At 36.0% G+C, this 12974-nt stretch overlaps 2 protein-coding genes across 2 annotated transcripts; one reads left to right on the plus strand and one right to left on the minus strand.

Annotated features, from left to right (window-relative positions):
- Positions 1-1904: 1904 nt before the first annotated feature.
- LOC149171956 (FRIGIDA-like protein 4a) lies at positions 1905-2981 on the plus strand. Its single transcript, XM_089426147.1, has 3 exons — positions 1905-2013; positions 2110-2285; positions 2403-2981. The coding sequence occupies exons 1-3, from the start codon at positions 1905-1907 to the stop codon at positions 2979-2981; spliced, it is 864 nt and encodes a 287-aa protein (XP_089282273.1).
- A 6260-nt stretch (positions 2982-9241) lies between these two features.
- Positions 9242-10756, minus strand: LOC149171957 (uncharacterized). The gene is made up of 4 exons (XM_089427645.1): positions 10688-10756; positions 9951-10305; positions 9552-9651; positions 9242-9464 (listed from the first exon to the last, which is right to left on the minus strand). Exons 1-4 carry the CDS (start codon positions 10748-10750, stop codon positions 9440-9442), a joined length of 543 nt encoding a protein of 180 aa, XP_089283771.1. The 5' UTR covers positions 10751-10756; the 3' UTR covers positions 9242-9439.
- Positions 10757-12974: the final 2218 nt, after the last annotated feature.

The raw sequence follows: 12974 nt of genomic DNA on the forward strand, positions 1-12974 counted from the left end.
ATTCTTTACTCGAAGAGAATATTGCTTAACCATATCCACAAAAAGATTGCAAGGTGGAAAGCATTATGCAGAACAGAATCTCTGTTATTATAAATTGTAAGTTGTAGCATTGTTCCAACCAATAAAACTATCTTCACATTTTGGAAGATCAAATGGAAATAAGTTTTGAAGAATTCAATAAAAAACGTCCAAGATCATTGGATCACATGATTAATGGTACCCTGTCCTATGAATCTAATATTTTTATGCACTTACAATTAAGGGAGAAACAAGGTCCAAACAATGTATACCACAGGGACCAATAAATAGTATATTTGCTAATCCTTGCCAGGATCAGAAAAAACAACATTACTTCTCCTTAAATCATTCACAATCAAATTATACAATTGTTGTACAACACAAGGCCCATGCTGTTGTCAATAGTTCTGATTGAGAATGTGACCAGATTCCTTCAATCTCATACAGTGATTAATGCACCAATTATACAATTGTTGTACAACACAAGACTCATGTTGTTGTCAATCAAGCAATAGTTCTGATCGAGAATGCGCCAGATTCCTTCAATCTCATATAGTGATTAATGCACCAAACATAGATGTACTAGTTGCAACGACTTTTATATCATTTTGCTGATGTTGTCATGTCAAAATCAATATGATACAATTAAGTCACCTTTAAGAAGAACCTCATTGCAATTTCTATACAAGGATGTCTGTCTTATCATTACTCATTCTAATTTCACCTCTTTTATTGTCAAACTTCACGAATTAGCCTCCAAATGCTTGCTTCATCCACAGACCAGTGAATTACCTTTTATAAATATTTTGTTTGAGCATTGGAACTCAATAACATTTACAAAATTATAAAAAGTTTATCTCCAATCAATTTCTTTTCTTTTCTTTTTCTTTTTCTGATTTCCACTTATTATTGTTATATAAATATCTAAACTCATTTTATAATACTTTAAAAATAGAAATTTTCAGATATTATAATCCCTAAATCCTTTCTTCCCATTCTTAATGACTTTTGCAATTGGAAATAGGGCTTTGCAATTAGGTTCTCTCTGCATTAAACTCTGCAACTGACCCACCACGGTTAGTGTTGGAGTCCTTGGAGGGGTTTTATTCTCTTGAACAAAAGTCAAGTGACAAGAAAGAGTCTGGGCTCCCGGCTCTACGCCGGGCCTGTACATTATTACTAGAATCTCTTGTACCTGTTTTGGCAGATCCTATTTTGGGTGTTGAACATCCAGTTCTGCCCTTAAATATAAAGGAGCAAGCCAAAGGTATTGCACATGAATGGAAGTCGAAGATAAACCTTGAAGGAGATGTTGCCAATGGCAATTCGTTGGAGGCCCAGGCCTTCTTGCAACTTCTACCTACTTTTGGAATTGCGTCAGAGTTTGATAAAGATGACTTATGCAAGCTTGTTCTTGCATTTGCACGGTGCAGGCAGACACCTGAACTCTGTCGTTCCCTTGGACTTGAATAAAAAATGCCAGCTTGGTTGGCTGGTGTTCTGTAATGTTAGCCTCAGTGGCTAGGCTGGCAAAATTTCCATCCATTTTGGTAGATAGGCTTTTTGTTGTTTTTCTGGCATTCATGGCTAGCTTGGTTTTTTTGAGGGACTGGTGGATTTTATCAGTATACTTGGTTGTGGCTGATTGAGTTGAAGATAAATTTTGGTAATCCTGGCTGTAGTAAACCTTCCCAACGTTTTTTGTTTAGTCCAGTGAACGGGTTTCTAAGTTGACGGGGTTGGTAGTCTTTTCTTTAGATCTCAACATTTCATATGCAAAGCAGATACTGAGTGGCCTCTACTAGGTAGACATCTTTTTATGAGGTAGAAAGTTGTATGTAAGTTATTTTGTTGATATTAATAAAGGCACCTGAAGATGATCAGCTATGGTAGAGTGTCATAAGGCCTTTCATGAGTGGGGAACTGTTTACTTACGAAAATGGTCTCAAGCTGGCATAGCTGTTATCTTTATTGACAAATCCGTTGAAGTTGTCTGTATTGTTTTTTCTTTCACAGTAAACTGTCTTTTGGTATTTCAAATGTTTGTGACATATTCAGATTAACTGAAAATTTTGTGACAATTTCATGCAGATGTTGTAGAAACCCTGGTCAATAGTGGAAAACAAATTGAGGCAGTCAACTTTGCTCATGCATTTGGGCTGACAGAGAAGTTTGCACATGTTCCTTTATTGAAGGAATATCTGAAAGATGCTAAGAAAGCTTCTCAGGCAAGTTTAAAAAGCGGGAATAACTCTACTGTTGCACAAGTACGATTGCATTACTGTTATACAAAATGTCTTGTTATGTGATGATCATTTTGGCTTAGTATTGTTGGTTATATCGGAAGTTCCTTTTTTGACCGATATTTTTATTTGCTGCTACAGAATGAAGTAAATACAAAAGAGCTTTCTGCTTACAGAGCTGTTATAAAGTGCGTTAAGGAGCACAAACTTGAATCGCAGTTCTCACCAAATCCTCTTCAAAAGCGTGTAGCTCAGCTAGAGAAAGTTAAGGCTAACAGAAAAAGGTTTGCAGGTGCTATTAAGTCTCAACCTAAGCGTCCTCATGCCAATGGAGGAAATGCTGGTGTATATATGCCTTCGTTAAGTGCAGATGAAAGAACTCCGACTCTTTATGCTTCTTCCAATGGTGCAAATAGAAGCTTTTATAGGTCTTTGGATAGAGTACAATATTCTGGTGCAGCTCCAGGTGTTACATCCTACAACCTACAGGGCCAAAATGCATATAACAGATCAAACCAAGGATTATATGGAGCAGGCTATGGTGTTGGAAATAGGACTCCAGTCTCGCTCTCAAGGCCATATATGTATCCATCAGATAACATGGGGCCTTCGTTGTTGGGTTCCGATTCTTACAATTCCTCTACTAATTACAACAACCATCACTTTGGCAGTAGACTGCCTGCCCCTCCTCCAGCTTATCAGTCTTCTTTTATACATTAGGTAGGTACGATGCTTATCTTACCGTGGTCAAGCAAGTTCTGATCTTATTATGCCCCATAAAACCTTTTCTATTGGATGTGGCTGGTAGTAAGCACTTAGCTTTGAAGAGGTTTTTAGACTTTGTTTCTGTAAATCTAAAAGATTGGCAAAGTTCATTTGGCAGCTTTTCACAATTTTCAGTGGTGTTTTCTTCTATTAAGGAATCTCCCATTAAGGAATTTTAATTTTGTATGGTATTGAGTGCTTCATCACTTTTCCAGGTTACTATATACTGTAGTGTTTACAGTTCAAAGATGATTCTATGCATAATTTTGGTATTTTTTTATTTGTTTGACAAATCAGAGAGGATCAATCTGTCTCTTTGTGGAAGATTAAAATTTGGTGAATAATATATCATTTTTGATCTTGTTCGGAGCTCATAACACAAGACTTTCAATTTCATTGTATGCCGAGGGCTGGTCTTGTGCTGAATATGATTTAATTGTCCACTTGCACGTTACCTCATTGGTACCTGTTTACTCTACGCCTATGAAGCGAATCAGATTTTATTTTGATTAGTCCAATTGTAAGGCTATTTTTGAAACTGGACCCTGCCCCTCTTAAGCTGGACCCTGCCCCTCTTAAGCTGCTGCATGATTTAAATCCCCCTTTTTGAGCAGAAATGATTTGTAGTGCTAGTGGTATAGTTGTTATACCCTGCATTAATATTTTTGTGTTCTCTGTAACGAGGACAAAGCACATTGGAGTTATATGTCCCATCTAGAACTAGCAATTGTCTCAAAAGGTACAAAGAGAGGCCGATAGGATTATTAAATTAGAATTGTTGAATTTCTCTAGAAGAGATGTTGGTTCAAGCCTACAAGGAGCAAAGAGATTTGATGTTTGGAGTTCTATGCTTTTTAGACACCATATTTCTTTAAATACAACTTAATTTTAGAAAAAGTTCAACCGCAATGCAGTTCTACCATGCAGACATACACTTAAATCGCTATTGGGCTTATGATATTGACAAATTCAAAGTAAACTGGTATACAAGAGAATGTACCAAGCTAAACCATAAGTTACACATCTTCAGACCTAAAAAAGTACATAACAATGGTTTGGCATATCAATAGCGATATCATAATTGCTTTTCCTTCCACATACATACAATTGCTCCAAAGGCAAGGACAAGAAAATTTTTCAGCTCTAGTGAGCACCAGTGGGTCACCAAAACGAGTGACCACTAATGGCTTTCACATTTATACAAGGAATTGGCAAGGGACTTTACATGGACTCCACTCAACTTCAGACATAGCTTCAGCCAATATGGAGAGTGATTGAAATTGAACATAGCTAAGTAGTGGCATTGGCTCACAGTAATACACCAAGTATAAAATATTTAAGCTTTTACAGAAGCAAGGAGTAAGAAAAATTATGAAGCTCAAAGAAGTAGATTTAAATCAATCAAAGCTTGTTGAACAGCTATAATGTCCATAGAAATAATCTTCCAATGTTCTAGTCTCATGTACAAGATTTACACTTTGATCTGGACAACTGTTTGATACCGAATCATCATCAACTCCAAGCATTGCAAGTGATAGATGAGTTTGGATGTCACAACTCCCAGAGTTTTCTCCAGATTCATCCTCAATCAATTCATCTAATTCCATGGACATTGTCAATTACCTCTTGGTCCAATAAGGTAGGTCATCTCCTTCTCCTCGTAGTAATTTCAAAGTCTGCAATAATAAGTTACAGACAAACAATGAGGAAGAATAAGTTCACGTTCTTATATTAACATTTATCCATTGTTTGAAATTTCACAAAGTCAGTTTAATGCAAAGGTAAGCCACTTTATTTGGGGAAACCAAAGCTTTCAATTCAAATCTTGCAATCCAGATTTCAGCTAGGATAGTGATTCTCAGGAAAGCTATATACTATCTTGATATTGGAGTGAAAGCAGATATGCTGGCTCTTCTTGCCTATTCAGGGAGGGGTAATTTGCATACTGAAGATTTGGTTTGAGATATGATGTAATCTCTTTTGCTAATATTCAAAGAATATTATATTTCATTAATGGAAAAATAGATTATTGGCAATTGAGGCTTTGAATATTTTGCCATAATCCACCATCAGCATTTAGGGCTAACCTGTTTAAGGGTGATGATTTTACAAATTGAACTACTAAACAAATGTTTAGATTACAACCCTAAACACTAGGTCTAAACACCCTTTACTCTATGTCAGAAGGATATCAACTCGATATTTCATGTGCCATTCTTCGTTATCGGAAAAAACAATTCTAGCACTAACTCCTCACAGGAAAGGAAATGTCTTCAAGCAACTAAATTTGACATAAGATCAGAAACTGAAACATATATATGCAACTAATGAGAATAAGAGTAATTACTCTGTTCATTCGAGGTCGAAACTAAGTTGCCTGTCTCAGACAACATGCTGCAGCAATGACCATTCTCTTCATCTTCCTCATGTCATAAGCATCTTCCAAAAGTGGATCTGCAAGTTCTTTTACAGAGCCAGCTGCCAATAATGGCCTTGCCTAAATTTTGAAATTTACAAGAGATTAAGATTCTGAACCAAGACAAAGAAACCAAAAGAATCCAAAATTATCAAATACAAAACAAGTAGCCTTGCCTAAATTTTGAAATTTACAAGAGATTAAGATTCTGAACCAAGACAAAGAAACCAAAAGAATCCAAAATTATCAAATACAAAACAAGCAAGGACACTAGAGCCCTACCCACATAACCAAGCTTTCTTGGCCTTTAGGATTCTTGTCATTGATTGGTTTTCTTCCAGTTATTAGCTCTAGAAGAACTACTCCAAAGGAATACACGTCCATCTTCTCATTAACCTTGCCATACATGAAATATTCTGGAGCCAGATACCTGAACTATGATAACAGCTAGTTTTATGAAGGCTTGATTATAAATGACAATTATTTTCCTAAGGAAAGAGCTGGTGTAAAGAAAGAAATGGATATTTACCCAAATGTACCTACAACATCACTACCTATTATTGTTTCTCACCCCCTCGAGAATAGATTCACTAATGGATTCCCACAGTTTGAAATAGAATCCAAGGCATCAGAAGGTAAACTTAGGATACCCACTTATTCAAGACATGTTCTCTAGAGACTGTCACTTTGCATTTAAGTAATTTCATTCATCCTCTTATGCAGATCTCAACAAGTTTCCTTCAACCGATCATCTTGGGTACCTGCTTGAGGTATTGGAGAATAACGAAGATGAGCCTAAGCAGGACAATGATGATCAAGAAAGGTAGAGACCCTCATCCACAGTCTGCAGTTCTGTAAAATAAAGAACATGACAAAGATTTTACTTAGAAAACAAGTTGTCAATAATGGGTTCCTGGAAGTAGTTGAATAGAAGCTACTTTGTTTTGTTTTGGTGATTATTATAAAAAGGTAATGATCAGTGAGTTTCTTTCCTTGCAACAGCTATGGACATAACCTTCCAGAGAGTCCATTTTCAAATCTTAATGGATCCAATGATATTAAAACAATATTATATACTACAGAGAAAACAATGGGGAACATGCCCACTATTTCCAAAGTTTTAACACAAGCATCATCAACATCTGCTATCGATAAGGAACTTACTTGTTCTATATGCCTGGGTACTTAGAATAATCGTTTTTTTTACATTGTTATTTCAATGATTTATCTGTATTCTAACAACAGACAACAAAATCTGAAACTTCTACCCATAAATCTATGTGCAGATGCCGTTGTGGAGCTGAAGCAATTAGCGTGTAGCCAGTTATTTTGTTTCAAATGTGTGCCAAAGGTGAGATAAACCAAGCACTCATTTTCATTATTAAATCAATATATTTTTGAAAGAACATATATAACTGATTCAGGATGCCATTTCTGTGAATTCTGTTGGTGCAGGTAATTAAATTGTCTGAGGAGTGCCCCGAGCTACATCAAGGATTTTATCAGTATACTTGGTTGTGGCATCCATCAGTATACTTGGTTGCTACCACTTAAATACTTTATTTACAAGTCTTTTTTTATTTGTGAGATAAAAGGGAGGGAATTCAGAGTGATGCTCCTATTAAAATTTTTGACTCCGATCGACCTATTATGGCCATTAAATTCTGACTCCCATGGACCGACGGATATTATTATTTTTTCTCTGTATAAATAGGTCAATCTCAAATTTCAGGAGAATGACTTGGAGTCAATTAGAGATTCGCATGTTTTAGTACGTGAAAAATTTCCTCATGGTTTCAGAACCGTAACTGACCTAGCCTCGAAATGTGCTGCATTTGAGAGATCTGAACGCCCATCCATGAACCTAAGTTGCTCGTTCTGTTGAAATTTGAGTTGAGTTGAGTTAGGTTGGGTTGAAAATATGTGGTTAACATTTTTTACGATAGTGGATTGTTAATTTGCTGTAGTGATTTAGATTAAGTTGAGGATAGAATTTTTTTAATATTACTATATTATTAAAAATATATCTGATTTGTAAAATTAACATAGATTTATTTTAAGTATGGATCTAACCTAAGTCAAGAAAAATCAAATTGTATAGATCCATTTTAAGTACGCGATCTAACGAGAAAGATCAATTTTTTTCACTGGAAAAGGATCTCAAATTTTTTCACCTGCAAACTTCTTTAGAGTGAAAAATAGAACGTGTTGATTTTCATAATTTAAATTGTATCTTTGAATGTCAAAAAAAGTATATATAAAATGAAATAAATATTTTAACCATAAAAATTTATAAAAAAGTTAAATGATATATAATATATATGTAATTGAAATTAAAATATTTTACATTTTATCATCAAAATTAAAATGTTGCAGTAGTCCATTTATCATTCAATATATCATTTTAAACCCTTTTGGGCATTTATTTTTGATTTGTACAGATGGCGTTTCACATAGATTGTGAACATTGGTCCTCAAAGATCTGACTGAATTGCATTGTTGTGGTCATGATTTGTGACCATCACTAGAAAAGACAATCTCACAAATCCTTACTAGATATTCTGGAATACATTTCACAATAGTTTGGTAACGGTTACTAAAATCTTACCCTCCATGGACACACATTCCACTGGCCACAAGTGCTTCAGTATTTCCATCGAGAGTAAAATTTAACTCATTCATACAAAATCTTATTGGGGATGGATATGTCAAGCTGTTAATTTCCTGATATATGGATAACTTTCCAATCTGTTCTCTAGAGACTGTCACTTTGCATTTAAGTAATTTCATTCATCCTCTTATGCAGATCTCAACAAGTTTCCTTCAACTGATCATCTTGGGTACCTGCTTGAGGTACTGGAGAATAAAGAAGATAAGCCTAAGCGGGACAATGATGATCAAGAAAAGTAGAGACCATCATCCACAGTCTGCAGTTCTGTAAAATAAAGAACATGACAAAGATTTACTTAGAAAACAAGCTGTCAATAATGGGTTCCTGGAAGTAGTTGAATAGAAGCTACTTTGTTTTGTTTTGGTGATTATTATAAAAAGGTAATGATCAGTGAGTTTCTTTCCTTGCAACAGCTATGGACATAACCTTCCAGAGAGTCCATTTTCAAATCTTAATGGATCCAATGGTATTAAAACAGTATTATATACTACAGAGAAAAGAATGGGGAACATGCCCACTATTTCCAAAGTTTTAACACAAGCATCATCAAAATCTGCTATTGATAAGGAACTTACTTGTTCTATATGCCTGGGTACTTAGAATATTATTTTTTTTACATTGTTATTTCAATGATTTATCTGTATTCTAACAACAGACAACAAAATTTGAAACTTCTACCCATAAATCTATGTGCAGATGCCGTTGTGGAGCCGAAGCAATTAGCATGTAGCCACTTATTTTGTTTCAAATGTGTGCCAAAGGTGAGATAAACCAAGCACTCATTTGCATTATTAAATCCATATATTTTTGAAAGAACATATATAACTGATTCAGGCTGCCATTTCTGTGAATTCTGTTGGTGCAGGTAATTAAATTGTCTGAGGAGTGCCCTATCTGTGTGCAACACAAGGGAAACCAGGGCTTTAAACTTTCTGCAAGGAGAGATTTACAATTTGATTATTACCCTTGGGAAAGAGAGCCAGTCCCACACCAAATGTGTCGTAGTTATACAAAATATACATCATGATACTCAGCTTGGTCCATTTCTCAGATGGCACCGGGTCTAAAATATAAAACAATTTGAAAATGGTGCAAATGCAATCCTTTGTACCTATATGAAGATACAGATAATGTACACAGTGCCCCGAGATACATCAAGGATTTTATCAGTATACTTGGTTGTGGCATCTGTCACCTTTAATACCCTTCCAAGGCCCTATTACCGATTACAGTATGGTGCCCATTCTCAAGCTGTCAAATGAATGAAATAGTAAAAACCTACTGGTTGAAATTGTTCCATGCTTGCAGGCTGACTATTTTGTCAGTCTACTCTTCATTCTTAGCACTTGTGCTGATGCATAACAGATTTCACTCAGATAGGAATCCAAAGTTGACAAACAATTTCTCGTGGCTCTCAATTAAGAGTGGAGATACTCACAGGGAACAGTAATCCGGGAGCCTATAAACATGGCGCTGAAGCATTATACTCAATAAGCACTCTGTTTCGTCTGGGAAGCAATCATACAGGAGAAGGTGCCCTGGAAATATTATGAACACTATCAATTTCATCAAAATTATAACTAAATGAAATTCACCAAAATTCTAACGTGAGGAAAAAGATAAGATTTGATAATTTTATTAATCTGAAACCAATGAACATAAAAGCAGGTAAATCGGACTTTAAAAGCACATCAGTATAAAAACAAGTAGGATGCCAAAGCAGATCCTATACCTAGGCTATCAAACCCAAAAAAACAAAATAAGTATGTAGAAGAAAGAGGCACAAAAATGTGGCATCAAAACAAATGTATTCTAGACACAGATGAACAGAACTTACCGCAACCAATAACAGCCGCAAGCTGAAGGGTAGGTGTTGGAGCATACAGGAAGGGGGAAATAAAATGGAAGACAGTTTGTAAACGAATAGTTGAATGGTGGATAAAGATCAAATCCATCAGACATGCCAGCACGTATTCACGCATGGAACAATCCTCATGATAGAGTGTCGTCTCAAATATAGGTAGAAGCCTGAAAAAAATGAGTCTGGAATTGAAGCAGCAGGAGCATGCCAATTTAAGTGCCAACAACCTGGTCTCTGAATCTTTAGATTGCAATCCATTTCCAAGATAAATTGCTAGTCTAGACTTCATCAAAGCTTCCTCCTCCTCCTTTGCCTCTTTCTCCAGCACATACTAAAAATCACCAAAATGAAATAACCATTAACTTCTGAACATAAACGTTAAACGCTAAACCCTAAACCCCCATTTTTAATAATAAATCCTAAACGTTAACACTCTGCTACCTTCGAATTATAAAATCTAAAACCTGCACTCTAGAACAGAGCCGTTTGTTGTTGGCGTTCTCAAGTCTAAACCCTAGACTCCTAAGTCAGATATGTAGTTTAAAATACATCATTTATACTCTAAACACAATGTTAATGCATCCTTAAAACCGAAATCATGAACCCCAACCTATCGTTGTAGTTTAAATTCTAAGATATGAATCAAGAACCTGGTCGATCTCTACTGAACTTTAAAATTCAATCCTGAACCTTAAATGAGGTAAATTAAATACCTCTAAAAGACGATCTTGATCGAAAATGGAGCTGCAAATCTTCTCCTCCACAACATAAAGCATCTTCTCATTCGAACATTGCTTCCCTGAGGGCATGAAAACTGAAATCTACAATGCATTTGGCGTAATCCACCAAACTCTGGGCCTCGAAAATGGAATTGGCGTTAAGGGCTCGGCGGAGCAGCTGAGAGCAAAGTTGTTTGCAGGTACTGAATGGCAAAACAAAACCCTCAGATTTGAGGGAATCCAAAATTCCGCTCAGGGCCCGCAGATCTTTGCACTCGGACAGAAAATTGAAGCGGTCTATCCGCATTGAATTGGGATTTTCAAACTGAACAGGCAGCCAGGAAATTTGTCTACAGATAACTATAGAAAATTCAGAAGATGCCAAGGAAATTGAAACTCCAGCGAAGCCATCACTACTGTCTCTGAAGGGTTTCGAGCGGGTAATCTCTCCAGCATGAGATAAACAGGGAGTTCGACCAGCACTGATTAAAATTCCAACTATAATGATCTGATCCAACGACACAATCTCTTTTAATCGTCTAACACATAAGATCAATGGTCAAAAATAGGACACGGTGGCATATAAGGGAGTTCTTCCCAGAGGGAAACGCCCTACGACGTAATTATACAGTGGCATATGCTTATCAACCCCTTGGTTTGTTGATGCATAACCTATTATGGTGTACACAATCAATAAATATGATTAGATTGTTTATATTTTGAAAGATCCATTGGCAATAGATTTTCAAAACCCTATGCAATTTGAGTTGTTGCCCTGAAACACATATCAACATTTCCATTAATTTCACCATACCTGCTCTATGTGGCCTTGAGGAAAGTGAAAAGCTCTCTCCCCAATACGAGGCAAAGTAACAAGTGGACCAGCACATGCAGGCCATATCTCTTCATAAAGAAGAGATTCACTGATATCTGCAACAAACAAGCACATGTATTAAACCTTAACTACCTTCAGCACTCTTAAATACAAGGGGTGTCTAAGTGGATCAGACAAAAGGCCTTCGCTAGAGTAGATTAGTAGGGGAGTTTCACAGTAAAAACATAAAAAGAAATAAGCCAAAAAAAACAAACAAACAAACAGGCTCTTCGATTTTTAATGGTACAGAAAGATGGAAATGTCGTGAGTGGATTTCATATTCCCGGTAATAAACCCAAAAACAGGGCAGCAAATTTTAGTGGAATTGTCTGCTCAATTTGTAGGTCTAAATCAATGGTAAAAACCCATGAACAAAGCACTCAAAAAATAGTATAGTTCATATTTCTTGTGATTCCATACTCAAATCCCATAAAGGAGGCAGTAAAATATTTGGATTATTACAAAAATTCAAAATCCTCCAATCCATCATGTCTATAAAATTGGGTTTATTGAGTATGATCATGAATAGATGATGGTAACTCGCCTGGCAAGGAAGTGAAACAGTTGTCTAAATGCAAATGGGATAATATATCATTCAAGAAGTCTTAATGCCAATAGGTTGTTATGAACTTCTCACACCACGAAACGTAGTTAGAGATGGCCCAGATGGGTAATGGGTAAATGATGGTAACTCGCAGCCAAGGAAGTAAAAATTGTCAACTAAATCAAGATGGGATGGAAAATCATTCAAATAGGCCTAATGCCCATGGGTTATGAACTTCTTACACCGGGAAATTCATAGTTATGATAGTCAGTCAATGGATTTTGAGTAAAATCCACACATAGGGTAGAAGAAAAATGAAAACGTCTTTAACAGGCACAAGATTTTGCATTTCTCAAGGTAAACCTATGAGAAAAAATGAGGAGATGGGTTCTGGATTTCTTGTACCAAGAATCCATATATCCAACTGCAAGATGTTGGTTGACTTTATAGGGCCAGAACACCTCGTATACTAATAAAACTTCTTATCCAAATGAAACTACAACAAAGGTGAGAATAGAGTTACCAGTCCCAATCCCTCCCGAAAATGCATTCCGTGTTGAATTTGTACTTTGGGAAGGCATAAGAGACTAAGTAGCTCCTGCAACCTCATTGGGTAAAGTCAAATAGTTACCTGCAGAACTATTATTAGTCAACCTGCCAGAGAAATTTCTTAAGCTATTTGCATAAGCCATGATATCTCGTGGGAAGGAAATCAAGTGAAATTACATGGGCCAAGGCTACTTGGCTCCTACTGAATATTACCGTATGGAAAAAATAAAACTAGTAGCAGTATACAGTATAGGTGCATACGCCAAATGACAGTCAAATTTTAAATCAATATTTTTAATAATTGTATCAATTTA

Source organism: Pinus tabuliformis, chromosome 4_2 (assembly GCF_031772625.1).
Source record: "Pinus tabuliformis cultivar Carrire ecotype Pingquan chromosome 4_2, CPIR1, whole genome shotgun sequence".
NCBI classification, from domain to species: domain Eukaryota; kingdom Viridiplantae; phylum Streptophyta; class Pinopsida; order Pinales; family Pinaceae; genus Pinus; species Pinus tabuliformis.